The sequence below is a fragment of the Zootoca vivipara genome, chromosome 6, assembly GCF_965207765.1.
Source record: "Zootoca vivipara chromosome 6, rZooViv2.hap1.1, whole genome shotgun sequence".
NCBI classification, from domain to species: domain Eukaryota; kingdom Metazoa; phylum Chordata; class Lepidosauria; order Squamata; family Lacertidae; genus Zootoca; species Zootoca vivipara.
In genome coordinates, this window is record NC_142589.1 from 70,867,474 (window position 1) to 70,879,682 (window position 12,209).

The window sequence follows — 12,209 nt, forward strand, 5'->3', positions numbered from 1 at the left end:
AAGTGGCACTGGATCCTTGGAATCTACATTGACCATGTGCATTTTAAAATGGAGATGTCCACAACCGAGCCACAAGACTCACTGTTTGCATTGGATATCATCCTTCCAGCACACCTTCAAGTACATACCCACTGGACTTAGTGAGATCAGAATCTTTGAACAACCCACGTGAGGCTTACTGCATTTCAGCAGCACGGAAGAAGAACCGACCCTCTTCATTCCATCCCATTTGATGTGTATTTGGACAATTGTTTTCTTCCTTTCTTTTCTTCCTGCTTAAGTGCCTTGTCTTGCTATTAAATCATTGGTTGGTATGGAAGATTGATAGCCCTCTCCACTTCCTTGATCAAGCGAAGGCCAAAGCAACAAGTTACAGATGATCATGGGGCGATGCAGGGATTTTTTAGCTGTGATTCCTGCATCGCAGGGGAGTTGGACTTGGGTGCATAGCTGTCAAGTTTTCCCTTTTCTCGTGAGTAAGCCTATTCAGCATAAGGGAATTTCCCTTTAAAAAAAGGGAGAACCTGACAGCTATGCTTGGGCGACTTTACAATTCTATTATTCTGGTAGCAGTGCAAAGCAAATAGCTCATTTCTTGGTGGTGGAGCAGCCATTATGAGAGGATGCTATGGGTGAAGATACTATTCATTGCAGGGATGGGGATCTGGTGCCCTCTGAATGTTGCTGGACTCCAACGCCTATCCTTGCCATCCTCAAGAGCAGCACTCTGTTGTGTAGGGGGCACACAGAAAAGACCACTAAGGGAGGCGAGAATCTATGAATTTTGGTTCCCCTCAGCTTCTCATTTTTGCCATCTTAAATTCAGTTCACATTTCCACAGCAATTTGTAATCATCATCATCATCATCATCATCATCATCATCATCATCATCATCACAACCACCACCACAAACATTTGTCAACATTTCAGGGCAAATTTATCACAATATATGGGTCTTTGTATGACACTTTTAACTAATCTTCACAATTTTGCAAACAATTTCCATTACCACAATGATTTTTTGTATGCTATCTTCAGTAATAGGCATGAGTAATTCCATGCTCACTTTCCTCAAATATATGCTTTTCTATGCCAAATGTTTAGTTACAGAGAACCACACTGCAAAATTCAGAGACGTGTAAATATTGCAGGATAATTGTATTTCACTTTGCATATTGGTATGAGAAGTGTGAATTCGATAGTTTCTGATAAAAATACAAACAAAATCATTTTCCTCCCCTATCCCTCCATAAGCACAACTGGCTCTGTCCTCCACCCCATCACAGTTGCTCCCTTTTCCTTAGTATATGAGGCCTGAGGGAGCCTCTTCACTCTTCCTAACAGTAGGACCGGTCCTGATTTCAAGAGATTCGTGAATTTCCAGTAATATTATGAGAAGCGAAAGTTGCTATAAGACATTTAATAATTAAGTGTTTGTCCATAGTATCACATCTGACTGAGACATGCCCAGTCCTAACAAGATATACACATATTGTAATAAAAACAACAGCAGCAACAATTAGAAGCAAGTGAGGAAATGGGGCAGTCTTGGAAAGCAAGAGGGATATTCCACCCGAGGCAGAAACAATTGCTGAATAAAAGGTATCTCGGTAATGGATGAGATCATTTTAATGGTTCCAGCAGGGCACTTGGGTAAGAAGGCTTCTCAAAAGTGATGTCGCAGAGATGTAAGTGGGCATCTTTTCTGCAATCCAGGCTTATTCCAAATGGTTCTTGGTTAAGTGACATCACCAAACAGAACACCCATTGGCCAGTCAGGTTTCAAGGCCCCACCTGACTGGGGAACACCTGTGACAGATGTCATAGGCCGTGGGCTACACTTAAGGGTGACTGGATGTTGGTGGCTCTTCCTCTTGGGATGGTTTTACTTTTTTGTGGAACTTCCTGTCCCATAGCAGGCTTTGTGTACCTGGAAAAGAAATTGGGAAATGAGAAGACCTTGGAAAACAAGAAGAAATTGGGAAATGAGAAGACTAACTCTGGAAGTGTGAGAAAATGAAGCTTTTATATGAAATTGAAGCTCATTTTCTCATAGATATAGATATATAGATATATATATGAGAGAAAACGAAGCTGACCCCAGTTTACCAAGATTGTTACCTGACTCAGAATAGGATGCACTCACCCAACACTAAGCTGAGACAGAAGGAGACACAAGCTATGCAGAAAGCCCAGTCTGGTGCCAGGTGTATAACATCTGCATCTATGACATTACGGACCTCAAACAACACAGTCATTAGAGAACTGATAGTGCAGAGTCCTGCAAGCAAGCAAGAAAATCTTATTAGACAGGGATGTCCCAAGACATTTTGCTGCCTGAAAGGACAAAGGACAAAATGGTGACTCTTCCACTCTAGCTCCAACCCCCCACATGGCACATACCAAGCCCTATGAGACTGACAACTCGGTGTGGATGGACCTGTCAATTACAGTTTGGTTTAACCCATTGCAATTCCTTTCTTTGAAGTAGAAATTTGTATGTGTTTTTGTGCACATTTTCAAAAATAGGTGCACTTTCTTACACAGTTTTGCCTAGTATAAGCATTTTTGCAAGCAATTTACCCTCACCAACCCCACAAGTCAAATGCGTTTCTTTATGCTCTTTTCAGTAATATGCACGTATTTGTAATCATTCCTTGGTTGGAGGCCAACCACCATTCAAAATTGCAAAATTCAGAGAAGGTCAAATTTCAAAATAGAGGTATGTTTTGGTTTGTATGCTGATTTGAGACCATTGCATTAGAATGTGAGCTAAACAAATCCCCCCCGACACACAATCCTTACTGGAAGCTGAATCTAAGGTCCCACCAGCACTATGCATTTAAAGCTGTGCCGCAGGGGCCACCAAGCCCATATGTGCCACAGTGCCCAGGAAGGTTTTCACTACTGCTCCTAGGCAAATGCCCCAGATTCTGAGCTTTCATTAAAAAAATGAGTACATCTCTAGCTCTCCTAGAAAGAAAGTTATAAAGCAAAATGTGCAGGCAGCCTTCTAAGCAATTTCTGTGAAATGAGCCAGCCTGGTTCTCGCCTGTCAGTGTTTTTAGCCAATGAGTGAAGACAGAGCTGTGATTGACAAGTAGGTTGTTTGGACACCAGGCAACAGGAATCCCTGGAGTCCTAAAGAGCTTCTGATTCCCATTAGAGTCCTAAAGAGCTAGCCCTTCTCATGCTTTTGTCTTATTTTCAAGTAGTCCTTAGAATCTCTGCATTTTGCCCTTTCGTTGTCCCTTGCAACCAGCAGGCATCTTTCCTGTGATGCATTTGTCTGAGAATGGGTACTTGCTAAAGGTTATTATCTTCAAATACCACTCAACAATAATTGTGTGTGGATGTTAAAGAATGCTGCCCCCCCAAAAAAAAACAATCCAAAAAATTAAATATGAAAACTTGAGAAAGAGACTTGGGCATGTTTCCTGCTTTGCAGGAGCTGATGTCCAGGCACTCATTAATAATGTCCAGTCACACATGCCTATTTCTGAAGTAGGTCTCTTTGTGTTTAATGGGGCTTTCTTCCAGATAAGTAGGTACAGGATTGGCATTAAGGAAAACAGAGTTCTTGTCCCATTCAGAGCTGTATCAGAGCTTCAGCAGACTTTCTATTGTTAGTATGGGGTTAACCAGGGGCAGGAACAATGAAATCTCTCTAATGTACTCTCTCTAACAATGTACTCTCTCTAATGTTATGCCATGCTGCCCACAGCTGCCATTTTGTCTTACACCATGTTCCCTCCATGGCAGCCATTTTGTGACTGGAACCCTCAGCACTCTCAATATTGCCCTCTGGTCCAAAAAAGATTGGCAACCCGCTGCTACATCATGCCATTTTCAACAGTCATGGCTTCCCCCAAAGGACCCTGGGAACTGTAGTGCTGAGAGTTGCTAGGAAACTCCCTATTCCTTTCACAGAGCTACAATGCCCAGAACATGCAAACAGTCAGGCCCCTCTTCCCAGAGAACTCAGAGTTCCTCTGAGCATGCTGCTAACTCCACTCTTGCCCATGGCTGGCACTGTTTCTGCTCCACGTGGAGAAACACGTGGAGAACTAAACTCACTATTATGCTAGATGATGAAGTGCCCTGGCACGATACCTGCGCAGTAGTTAGCAATGGAAGAAATCATACGGTCGGGAATCTCCCTCTTTGTGATGCGACTTAAAAAGTTCTGTCCGCACAGCAAGGCAAGGCAAGTAAAAATGAGGGCTATTACCACAAGGCTTCGGACAGCCTGCAGACTCGCTAGGAAAAAGAAGAAGAAAAAAACAGTTCCATTGTAACTGCATTTGTGGCTACTGAAGGTGCTACTGAAGGAATTTTTTAATTTTGCTTCGACTCAGACCAACACGGCTACCTACCTGCATTCGTGGCGTTATGGAAGTGCTTCTAAGATCGGATTTGCAGTGCATCCCTAGTCAGTGTATATATGAATGGGAGGATCCACATGCAGCCAGGGTGGCAATTGCATGTTAAGTTAATGTAGTGCCAGGGAACAGGCAGTGCAGGTGGTGCTCCTGTTTCAATTTAACTGTTATTCTTAGGTACGTGCTTTGATCCATGTATAGCCAGCACAATGTATTGCCCTGGCCAGCCGCAGAGAAATGGAGCATGAGAAAGAAGGGAGTGAAACAGTCCACTTCAATGATGAACTTTGTCTCAACTCTGGCTGAGGCCCTACCTGCCCGCAAACTGTCTCGCCGGAGTGGTGCATGCTCTGGTTATCTCCCGCTTGGACTACTGCAATGTGCTCTATGTGAGGCTACCTTTGAAGGTGACCCGCAAACTGCAACTAATCCAGAATGCGGCAGCTAGACTGGTGACTGGGAGCGGCTGCCGAGACCATATAACACTGATCCTGAAAGACCTACAATGGCTCCCAATACGTTTCCGAGCACAATTCAAAGTGTTGGTGCTGACCTTTAAAGCCCTAAATGGCCTGGGCCCTGTATACTTGAAGGATCATCTCCAGACCCATTGTTCAGCCTGGGCACTGAGGTCCAGCGCCAAGGGCCTTCTGGTGGTTCCCTCACTGTGAGAAGTGAGGTTACAGGGAACCAGGCAGAGGGCCTTCTCGGTGGTGGCGCCTGCCCTGTGGAACACTCTCCCTTCAGATGTCAAGGAAACAAACCACTATCTGAATTTTAGAAGACATCTGAAGGCAATCCTGTTTGGGGAAGTTTTTAATTTTTGAAGTTTTATTCTGTTTAATATTCTGTTGGGAGCCGCCCAGAGTGGCTGGGGAAATCCAGCTAGATGGGTGGGGTATAAATAATAAATTATTATCATGATCACCTGTATCAGAAATGATGTAATCTTGGCACAGAGCCCTTACAGATATTATGTAAGGGCCCTTTGTCAAGATTACAGCTCCAGCAATTCAATGAGACTTTGGCCTTGGGATTTCCAGGAGCTCTGCCCTGGCACATCAGACTGGCCAGTGCCAGGGGTGCCATCAGCCGTTGTAATTGGGGTCTCCCATGGCAGGAACGATGGGTGGCTGAGCTAGCTTCACAGCTTACCTTTAAGTATTCTTTTATGCCCTTTAATTATCTTTGCTTTGTATACTAGCGCCTGTTGCTGTTTCTACGCTTAGTATTATAGTAGTTAATAAAGTTTGCTTCTGCTCCTTTGTTGCCTTCCATTTACTGAGAATCCAAGGGAACCGGTGCTGTTTAGTGGTTGCTTCTGACCGGCGTAATTATTGAGCAGGCAGGACAGTTAAATAGAAGGTGTTCATGTGAGCTGTGTTTGGCAACTGCATATCCAAGTCCTCCAAACCACTGAGATTGCAGGACGGAGTGGATGATTCCAGGGAGCCCAGAAGCAGGGCATGAGGGCGATAGCTTCTTCCCTTTGTTGGCCCTCTCTTAAAGAGGAAAATGGCTAGTAAAGGTTCAATATCGAGTGAGCAGACAGCAGATCAAATCTACCAGAGCAGAACTCTGAGAGATTTCAAACACAGCGACAAGGATTTCTGGCTCTGCATTGTTTAACGATGGGAAAAAAGGACATTTGTGTATGCATTGTACATTCATTCTTATAACAAATTAGATCTCTGTTTGCTTTGGTAGGAAGGCTGAGGGGGCAAACCAATGAGATTATTGAAATCTAAGAGGTGTGGAGGGTTTTTTGGGGGGGGGGGGCTTGGACTCCAAACCAGCCACAGCTTCGTCTCTGACCTCTATTAGTAACAGTGAACTACAGTGCAGAGCTGCTGTATAAATTATGTATTTTTTAATAATAATAATAATAATAATAATAATAATAATAATAATAAGTAGTAGTAGTAGTAGTAGTAGTAGTAGTAGTAGTTTACATTAAATAACATAAAACATAAGAAAATAACCCCTAAAATCAACAGAGTTTAAAAAGCAAGAAGACATAACAACATCACCAAAACCAACAGTTAGATAAAACCAACAGTTTTACAAACAAATGTGCAAAACAAACAGAAATTGCAAATGTTGAAAACAACGGGCCGGTTCTCCACTAACTTTTACTTATACTATACCCATTAAAAGTAATGGACCTAAGTTAGCTATGGCCATTAATTTCAGTGAATCTACTCTGAGTAAACACGAATTAGCTACAACCAAGGTGTTGGTCTAATATTAAGTTCCAGAGCATAGATGCTAAATAAAAAAAATTCCTTCAGTAGCACCTTAAAGACCAACTAAGTTTTTATTTTGTTTTTATTTCCAAAATAAAAACTTAGTTGGTCTTTAAGGTGCTACTGAAGGAATTTTTTTATTTTGCTTCGACTCAGACCAACACGGCTACCTACCTGTAACTAGAAGCATAGATGCTGTCACACTATAACTCCATCTGCCCTGAACATTTAAAACAATATCATACCACTTTAAACAGTCATATCTTCCTCCAAAGAATCATGGAAACTGCAGTTCGTTAAGGGAGCTGTGAGTTATTAGGAGACCTCTATCTCCCTCTGCCCCAGAGCTACAATTCTCAAAGTGGCTTAACAGTCAACCTCTCTCCCCAAGAAACTCTGGAAATTGTAGTTCTGTGCAGGGAAACGGGGACTCTTAGCAACTCTCAGCACACTTAACACACTATAGTTGCCAAAATTATGTTTGGGAAGCCATGATTGTTTAAAGTGGTCTTATATTGCTTTGGGTGTATAGCTGAGGTCTAAAAAAATGCCAATTCTACAGACAAAAGCTACTGAGTGGGTACCTAAGAGGTAAGGCCATCATTCAAGTCAACTCATCCTAGCCTCCACTGCATGGAAATAAAACTCCTACCCGGAAGTCCGTTTGGCCCATGACCCTTAACCCAAGAAAGAACAGTAAACCAGTTATGCCTCCTAACCGATGCTGTAAGGGTGTGGTACACAGCTCTTCTCAAAGCAAAACAGCCACAACCCCAAATTGACATTGGATCCCACACAGTGATGGACCAGCCAGTTGGGAGATGCTATGCAGATGATGAGCAAGATGATATTGACGCAGCACATGGCGCTGTATGTTTTTCTGACAAAAGGCATTTGCCGGACTTTAGCAAGGATCTGCAGAAAGAGGAAAGACCAACATTCAGAAGCCCTAAGAATGATACTTGGAATCCAGGTATGAGGGGTGTGCTGGAGGGGATAATTTGCCAGCTCGGTGGTCTGTTCAACCCCAATGTCACCATGGCCTCCAGCTATGTGGCTTCTGGTGACAGGGCATGCCTTGGCTACTAAGATAATCTATAGAGGCCCTCCTCACTGTGCCACAACCTGAAAAAACTCAACTGGAAAGAAGTCCTTTTCTATGCTGGTTCCCACTCTCTGGGGCCACAGGGACCAACCAGATGCCTGTGGGAAACCCTCAAGCAGGACAGGAGCCCAAGACAATTCTCCCTTCCCGCAGTTTCCAGCAACTGGTACCCAGAAGCATTACTGCCTCTGACTCTGAAGGCAGAGCATAGCCACTCCTAGCTTTTATGTCTGTGAATTTCTCCAATCTTCTTTTAAGGCCATCTAAGTGGGTGGCTATCACTGCCTCCCAAGAAGGTGAGTGCAATGAAGTATGTGCTACATGTCAAAGGACTTTATTTTATCTGTTCTAAGTCTCCCAAGAGTCCTCCCCTGTTTCATAATTTCCAAATGCGAAGGTCACGGGGTAAACAAAGGAGAAGTTTGGGATACATAAGCTTACAATCCTCTGCCCTTTCCTCCCCAAAATTGCACAACAGCAGCAACCAGGTCAGTTGTAACTGCAGCAGGATTAACACCGAGAAGGCAGATGTGCCACAAGGCAGGTCTGACCAATGAAATAGACCTGAACCTTCTATTTTCCATAGGGGCCATGCATTTCCCAGCATCCTTTAGTCAAGCTTTAGCATAGTATTGTCTTCCGAACCATTATGCATTCAGGGACACAAAATGGAACCATCAATTCTTGGCAACCCTCAAGTTTAGACTCGGGGCTAAAGACTGGTCTTGGTCCTCAAGTCCTTGAACAACATTGCCTTGGCTATCTATATATTCAATTCCATCTCAAAACAGGGGCCAGACTTCCCCTGCAGTGTGGGACTCATACCATTGTACCTTAAGTTGGCAAGCATAGAATCACAGAATTGCAGAGCTGAGTGTCATCTAATTCAACCCTCTGCAATACAGGAATCTTTTGCCCAATGTGGGGCTCGAACCCATCACCCTGAGATTGAGAGTCTCATGTTCTACCAACTGAGCTACCCCAGGTCCATCATAGGTTTAGCAGAGCCCTCCATGGAAAACTCTTTTTCCCCTGCTGATTATTTGTGCCTGATCATCTGTTGCCTTTTTAAAAGCATATCAAAGGTTCTAATGCATCCCTTCTTTCAACTGAAGGGAGGAATATTTGAAGGAGGTTTTCAATATTGTTTACAAATTGTCTTGGGCCCTACTGTGTGGGGTAGAGAGGAATACTATTTGCATTTCTACTGTATTATTTCTATTATTGATGTTCTTCTTCTGGATATGTCTAATTTCATTGTGGCTTAGGGACTCAGTAAGTAGAGAAAAGGAGTCACAAGGGCCATCACTCTTGCTTTTTGGGGTCCCCATAATTCAACTTGAAACATAAAAGCTTTGACTATCCCACATTCCAGGCATGCACCATACCCTCTTCATTGTTGTTGCTCCTCTCTGTTGCAACCCAAAAAAAACAAAACAAAAGAGAATGGTCACCCAGCTTCTGAGAGTCTTGCTTTTCAACTGTCATGGAATTTTCCCTCCTTCCATGAACAGAGGGTTGTCTCCAACTAAGTTCTATTCAGAATAGACTGGTTGAAATGAATGTGCCTAGTCAGGTCCATTCATTTTAATAGGTCTTAGAAAAGTAGTCTGGGTTCACAAATTCCAAATATTCCTCAAAGTGATATCAAAATAACATCTGAGAATTATTTGAAAACTAATTAAAATTGTAATTAAAATTAATTAAAATTTAAAAATACCCCAATCTCCTGTAGATAAAGCTATGCCCTGCAAAGGGAAATTTATTCAAGCCATAAATCTTTGCCCCAGAGGCTACTTAAGGGAAACAATGGGGTTAAGTACAAGATTTTTCCACAGGTTAATTTCAGAATTTTCCTACTCTGCCTTTGTCTCTGAGTAGTTGTATTTAGAATTGTTTTGTTTTGCCTTTTTAAATGATTTAATGCATTTTATCATATGTTTTGCTTTGTGTGTAGACACCTATACATTGGAACAGCATATCCTGATATATTTTCACAGGAAATAATTTTGCTTTTCAAACAGGATATGTGAACCTCTGAAAATACTCAGGCCCACATAAGCAAAGTGTTTAAGAACTTGTCAGTTGTGCCTAATTTAACACAACGCTTTTCCTTCCTTCTGCAGCCAAACTAAGGGAACAAAATTAAACAAACTGAGCATAAAATAACAGTAGTAATTATATGGAAAGGTGACAATAATATTGAAATAAATAAATTGTTTAACTCTAAGATTTTGTAGTGTTTACAGCTTCCCAGGATGAAATTTAAAGGATATTCTCTCCTTTCTTGGCTATTTATTATCTTACTCCTTCCTTTTTTAACTTATTGGGTCTTCAGTCCCCAACCCCTTGCAGGCCTCTTTTCAAAGGATGTTTTACAGGAGACCAAATGTTAAGACCTACAGCCCATCTCATCACCAGCATGACAGCCTTCAATGCATCAGAGTGGACACATCAATTTCTTTCCATAACAGACTTGAGGGGCTGAATAGTGAAGGACATTTTATTGCTTTGACCACAACCTAAGAAGGAAAAGAACCTAGAAAGCTATAACTTTTAAACAGGGTTTAAATACAAGAGCTAAAATACTAAAAACAGATTAAAATGGCAACAACTTTCTAAGCATCTGAGTAGGCTTGTCTAAGCAAGCATGTTTCTAGGAGGTGCTGAGAAGAGTACAGTGAGCGTCCCTGACTGTTCTCAGTGCTAGAGAAGGTACTGGCAAGAGATCCTGCGTAGCAACTGAATTAATTTACTGAAAGACTATTTCCCAAAATTCAGCCACTTAATAGTACTCTGACTAAAAGTGGAAATATGGCCCTTAAATTATTCTACAACAATCTTGCACAACAATTATTCTACAGCCCATCTGGGTTCCTGTGCCACACCTGGGCAGCAACCCCACTGCACTGTCAAAGGACACACAGTGCACTAAACACAGGTACACTTCTTGAGTGACCCACATTTTGGGAAGGATAAAAGATGCATGAATCAAAATTTGCTCTGTACTGTTTTCAGGACCACAAACAGCAGGGATGTGACGGGGGGGGGGGGAGGAGGAGGCTTGGGAGGAATGATGAATGGACCCAGTACTCAACTCTCACCATTTCCTTAACCATCTTTCTAAAAATAATGACCTGCATCTGTTCCACTGATTTCAAGTTTCCGCTAAACTGATAAACTCTCAGGCTGATATGTGAATATATGTGTATATATGATACAGGATCCTAAAACCTTTCAAATTGTATGTAATGTCATCTACGGTAACTCTGGTTAACCCTACAACAACTTTTGTAAAACTAACAAATTGATGGGGGTTGATTTTTCCCATACAACCTTATATACACAACATAATACATTTCTGAATGTATTTCTACTCACCTCAAAAGTTCTACTCTTGGACAGCCCCACCACAAGAGGTGGCATGGCTCCCTCTAACTAAAAGCTCTGCAACACATTGGTTCTATTCAGAAGCAATATGGACCATTGCTATGCAACTCTATGCCATCTCTGTATTACCTCAATGTCCAAGGGACTTTGGGAAGTTACTGGGTCCTTGGTGGACAAAGCTATATACCAGGCATCCCCAAACTGCAGCCCTCCAGATGTTTTGGCCTATAACTCCCATGATCCCTAGCTAACAGGACCAGTGGTCAGGGATGATGGGAATTGTAGTCCAAAACATCTGGAGGGCCGAAGTTTGGGGATGCCTGCTATATACTGACTATGAACTACTATTGCTGCCTTTCCTATAACTTGGTTCACAGAAGCATTAAAAACCCCACACACAATAAAAAAACTTTCATGACCCAAATCAAAGGACAGCTAAAGAATCAAGGTATGTCACAGGTGACTGCTTAAGTAGCCAAGCTAGATAGAGCTCAAGGGAATTGGACAGGGATTGGGACACCGTGGTATGCACTGAACATTGGACAATGGTTGAAATGGCCAAGATGGTTGCAACAACAACAACAACTTGGATGGAACTGAATTGACCATCAAATACCCATTCTCTTCACTCCACACATTCTACATCTATAAAACACACAGATATATTAATGCAGATGTTATGTGGAAAAACAGTTTATTTTGATCATGAATTCCACCAATTGTGAAAAAGAAAGCCCAGGAGGCAAGAGCATCTACTCATATCACTAGGCTCCAATATTCTCCCATGGAATTCAAAAGGGGGAGAATTTTCCTTTCCTCTATCTACCCTTCATGGCCATTCTGCTTTGAGGAGTTCTCAGGATCATAGCATTTGGCTTCATATGCATTTGATATAATTATTTTATATTTTAAAAGTTTTCCTTGAAAGTCACACATGTCTTCAGTTGCACAGCCTTGGAATGTCAGTTTCCGTGTAAACGTCCAATCTGGGAAATTAAAAACATAAGGTTTGCATGAGTTTGGATTATGATGGTTATTTAAACTCAGTGTGCTTAGAACCAACCCACTATATGATTAATATGGCTG

General features: G+C 42.1%; 1 protein-coding gene across 1 annotated transcript; it reads right to left on the bottom strand.

Moving 5' to 3' along the window:
• Positions 1 to 1,841: 1,841 nt before the first annotated feature.
• On the bottom strand, positions 1,842 to 11,159 carry LOC148685419 (uncharacterized). The gene is made up of 5 exons (XM_088671330.1): positions 11,115 to 11,159; positions 7,348 to 7,543; positions 4,114 to 4,260; positions 2,147 to 2,281; positions 1,842 to 1,930 (listed from the first exon to the last, which is right to left on the bottom strand). The coding sequence occupies exons 1-5, from the start codon at positions 11,157 to 11,159 to the stop codon at positions 1,842 to 1,844; spliced, it is 612 nt and encodes a 203-aa protein (XP_088527456.1).
• Positions 11,160 to 12,209: the final 1,050 nt, after the last annotated feature.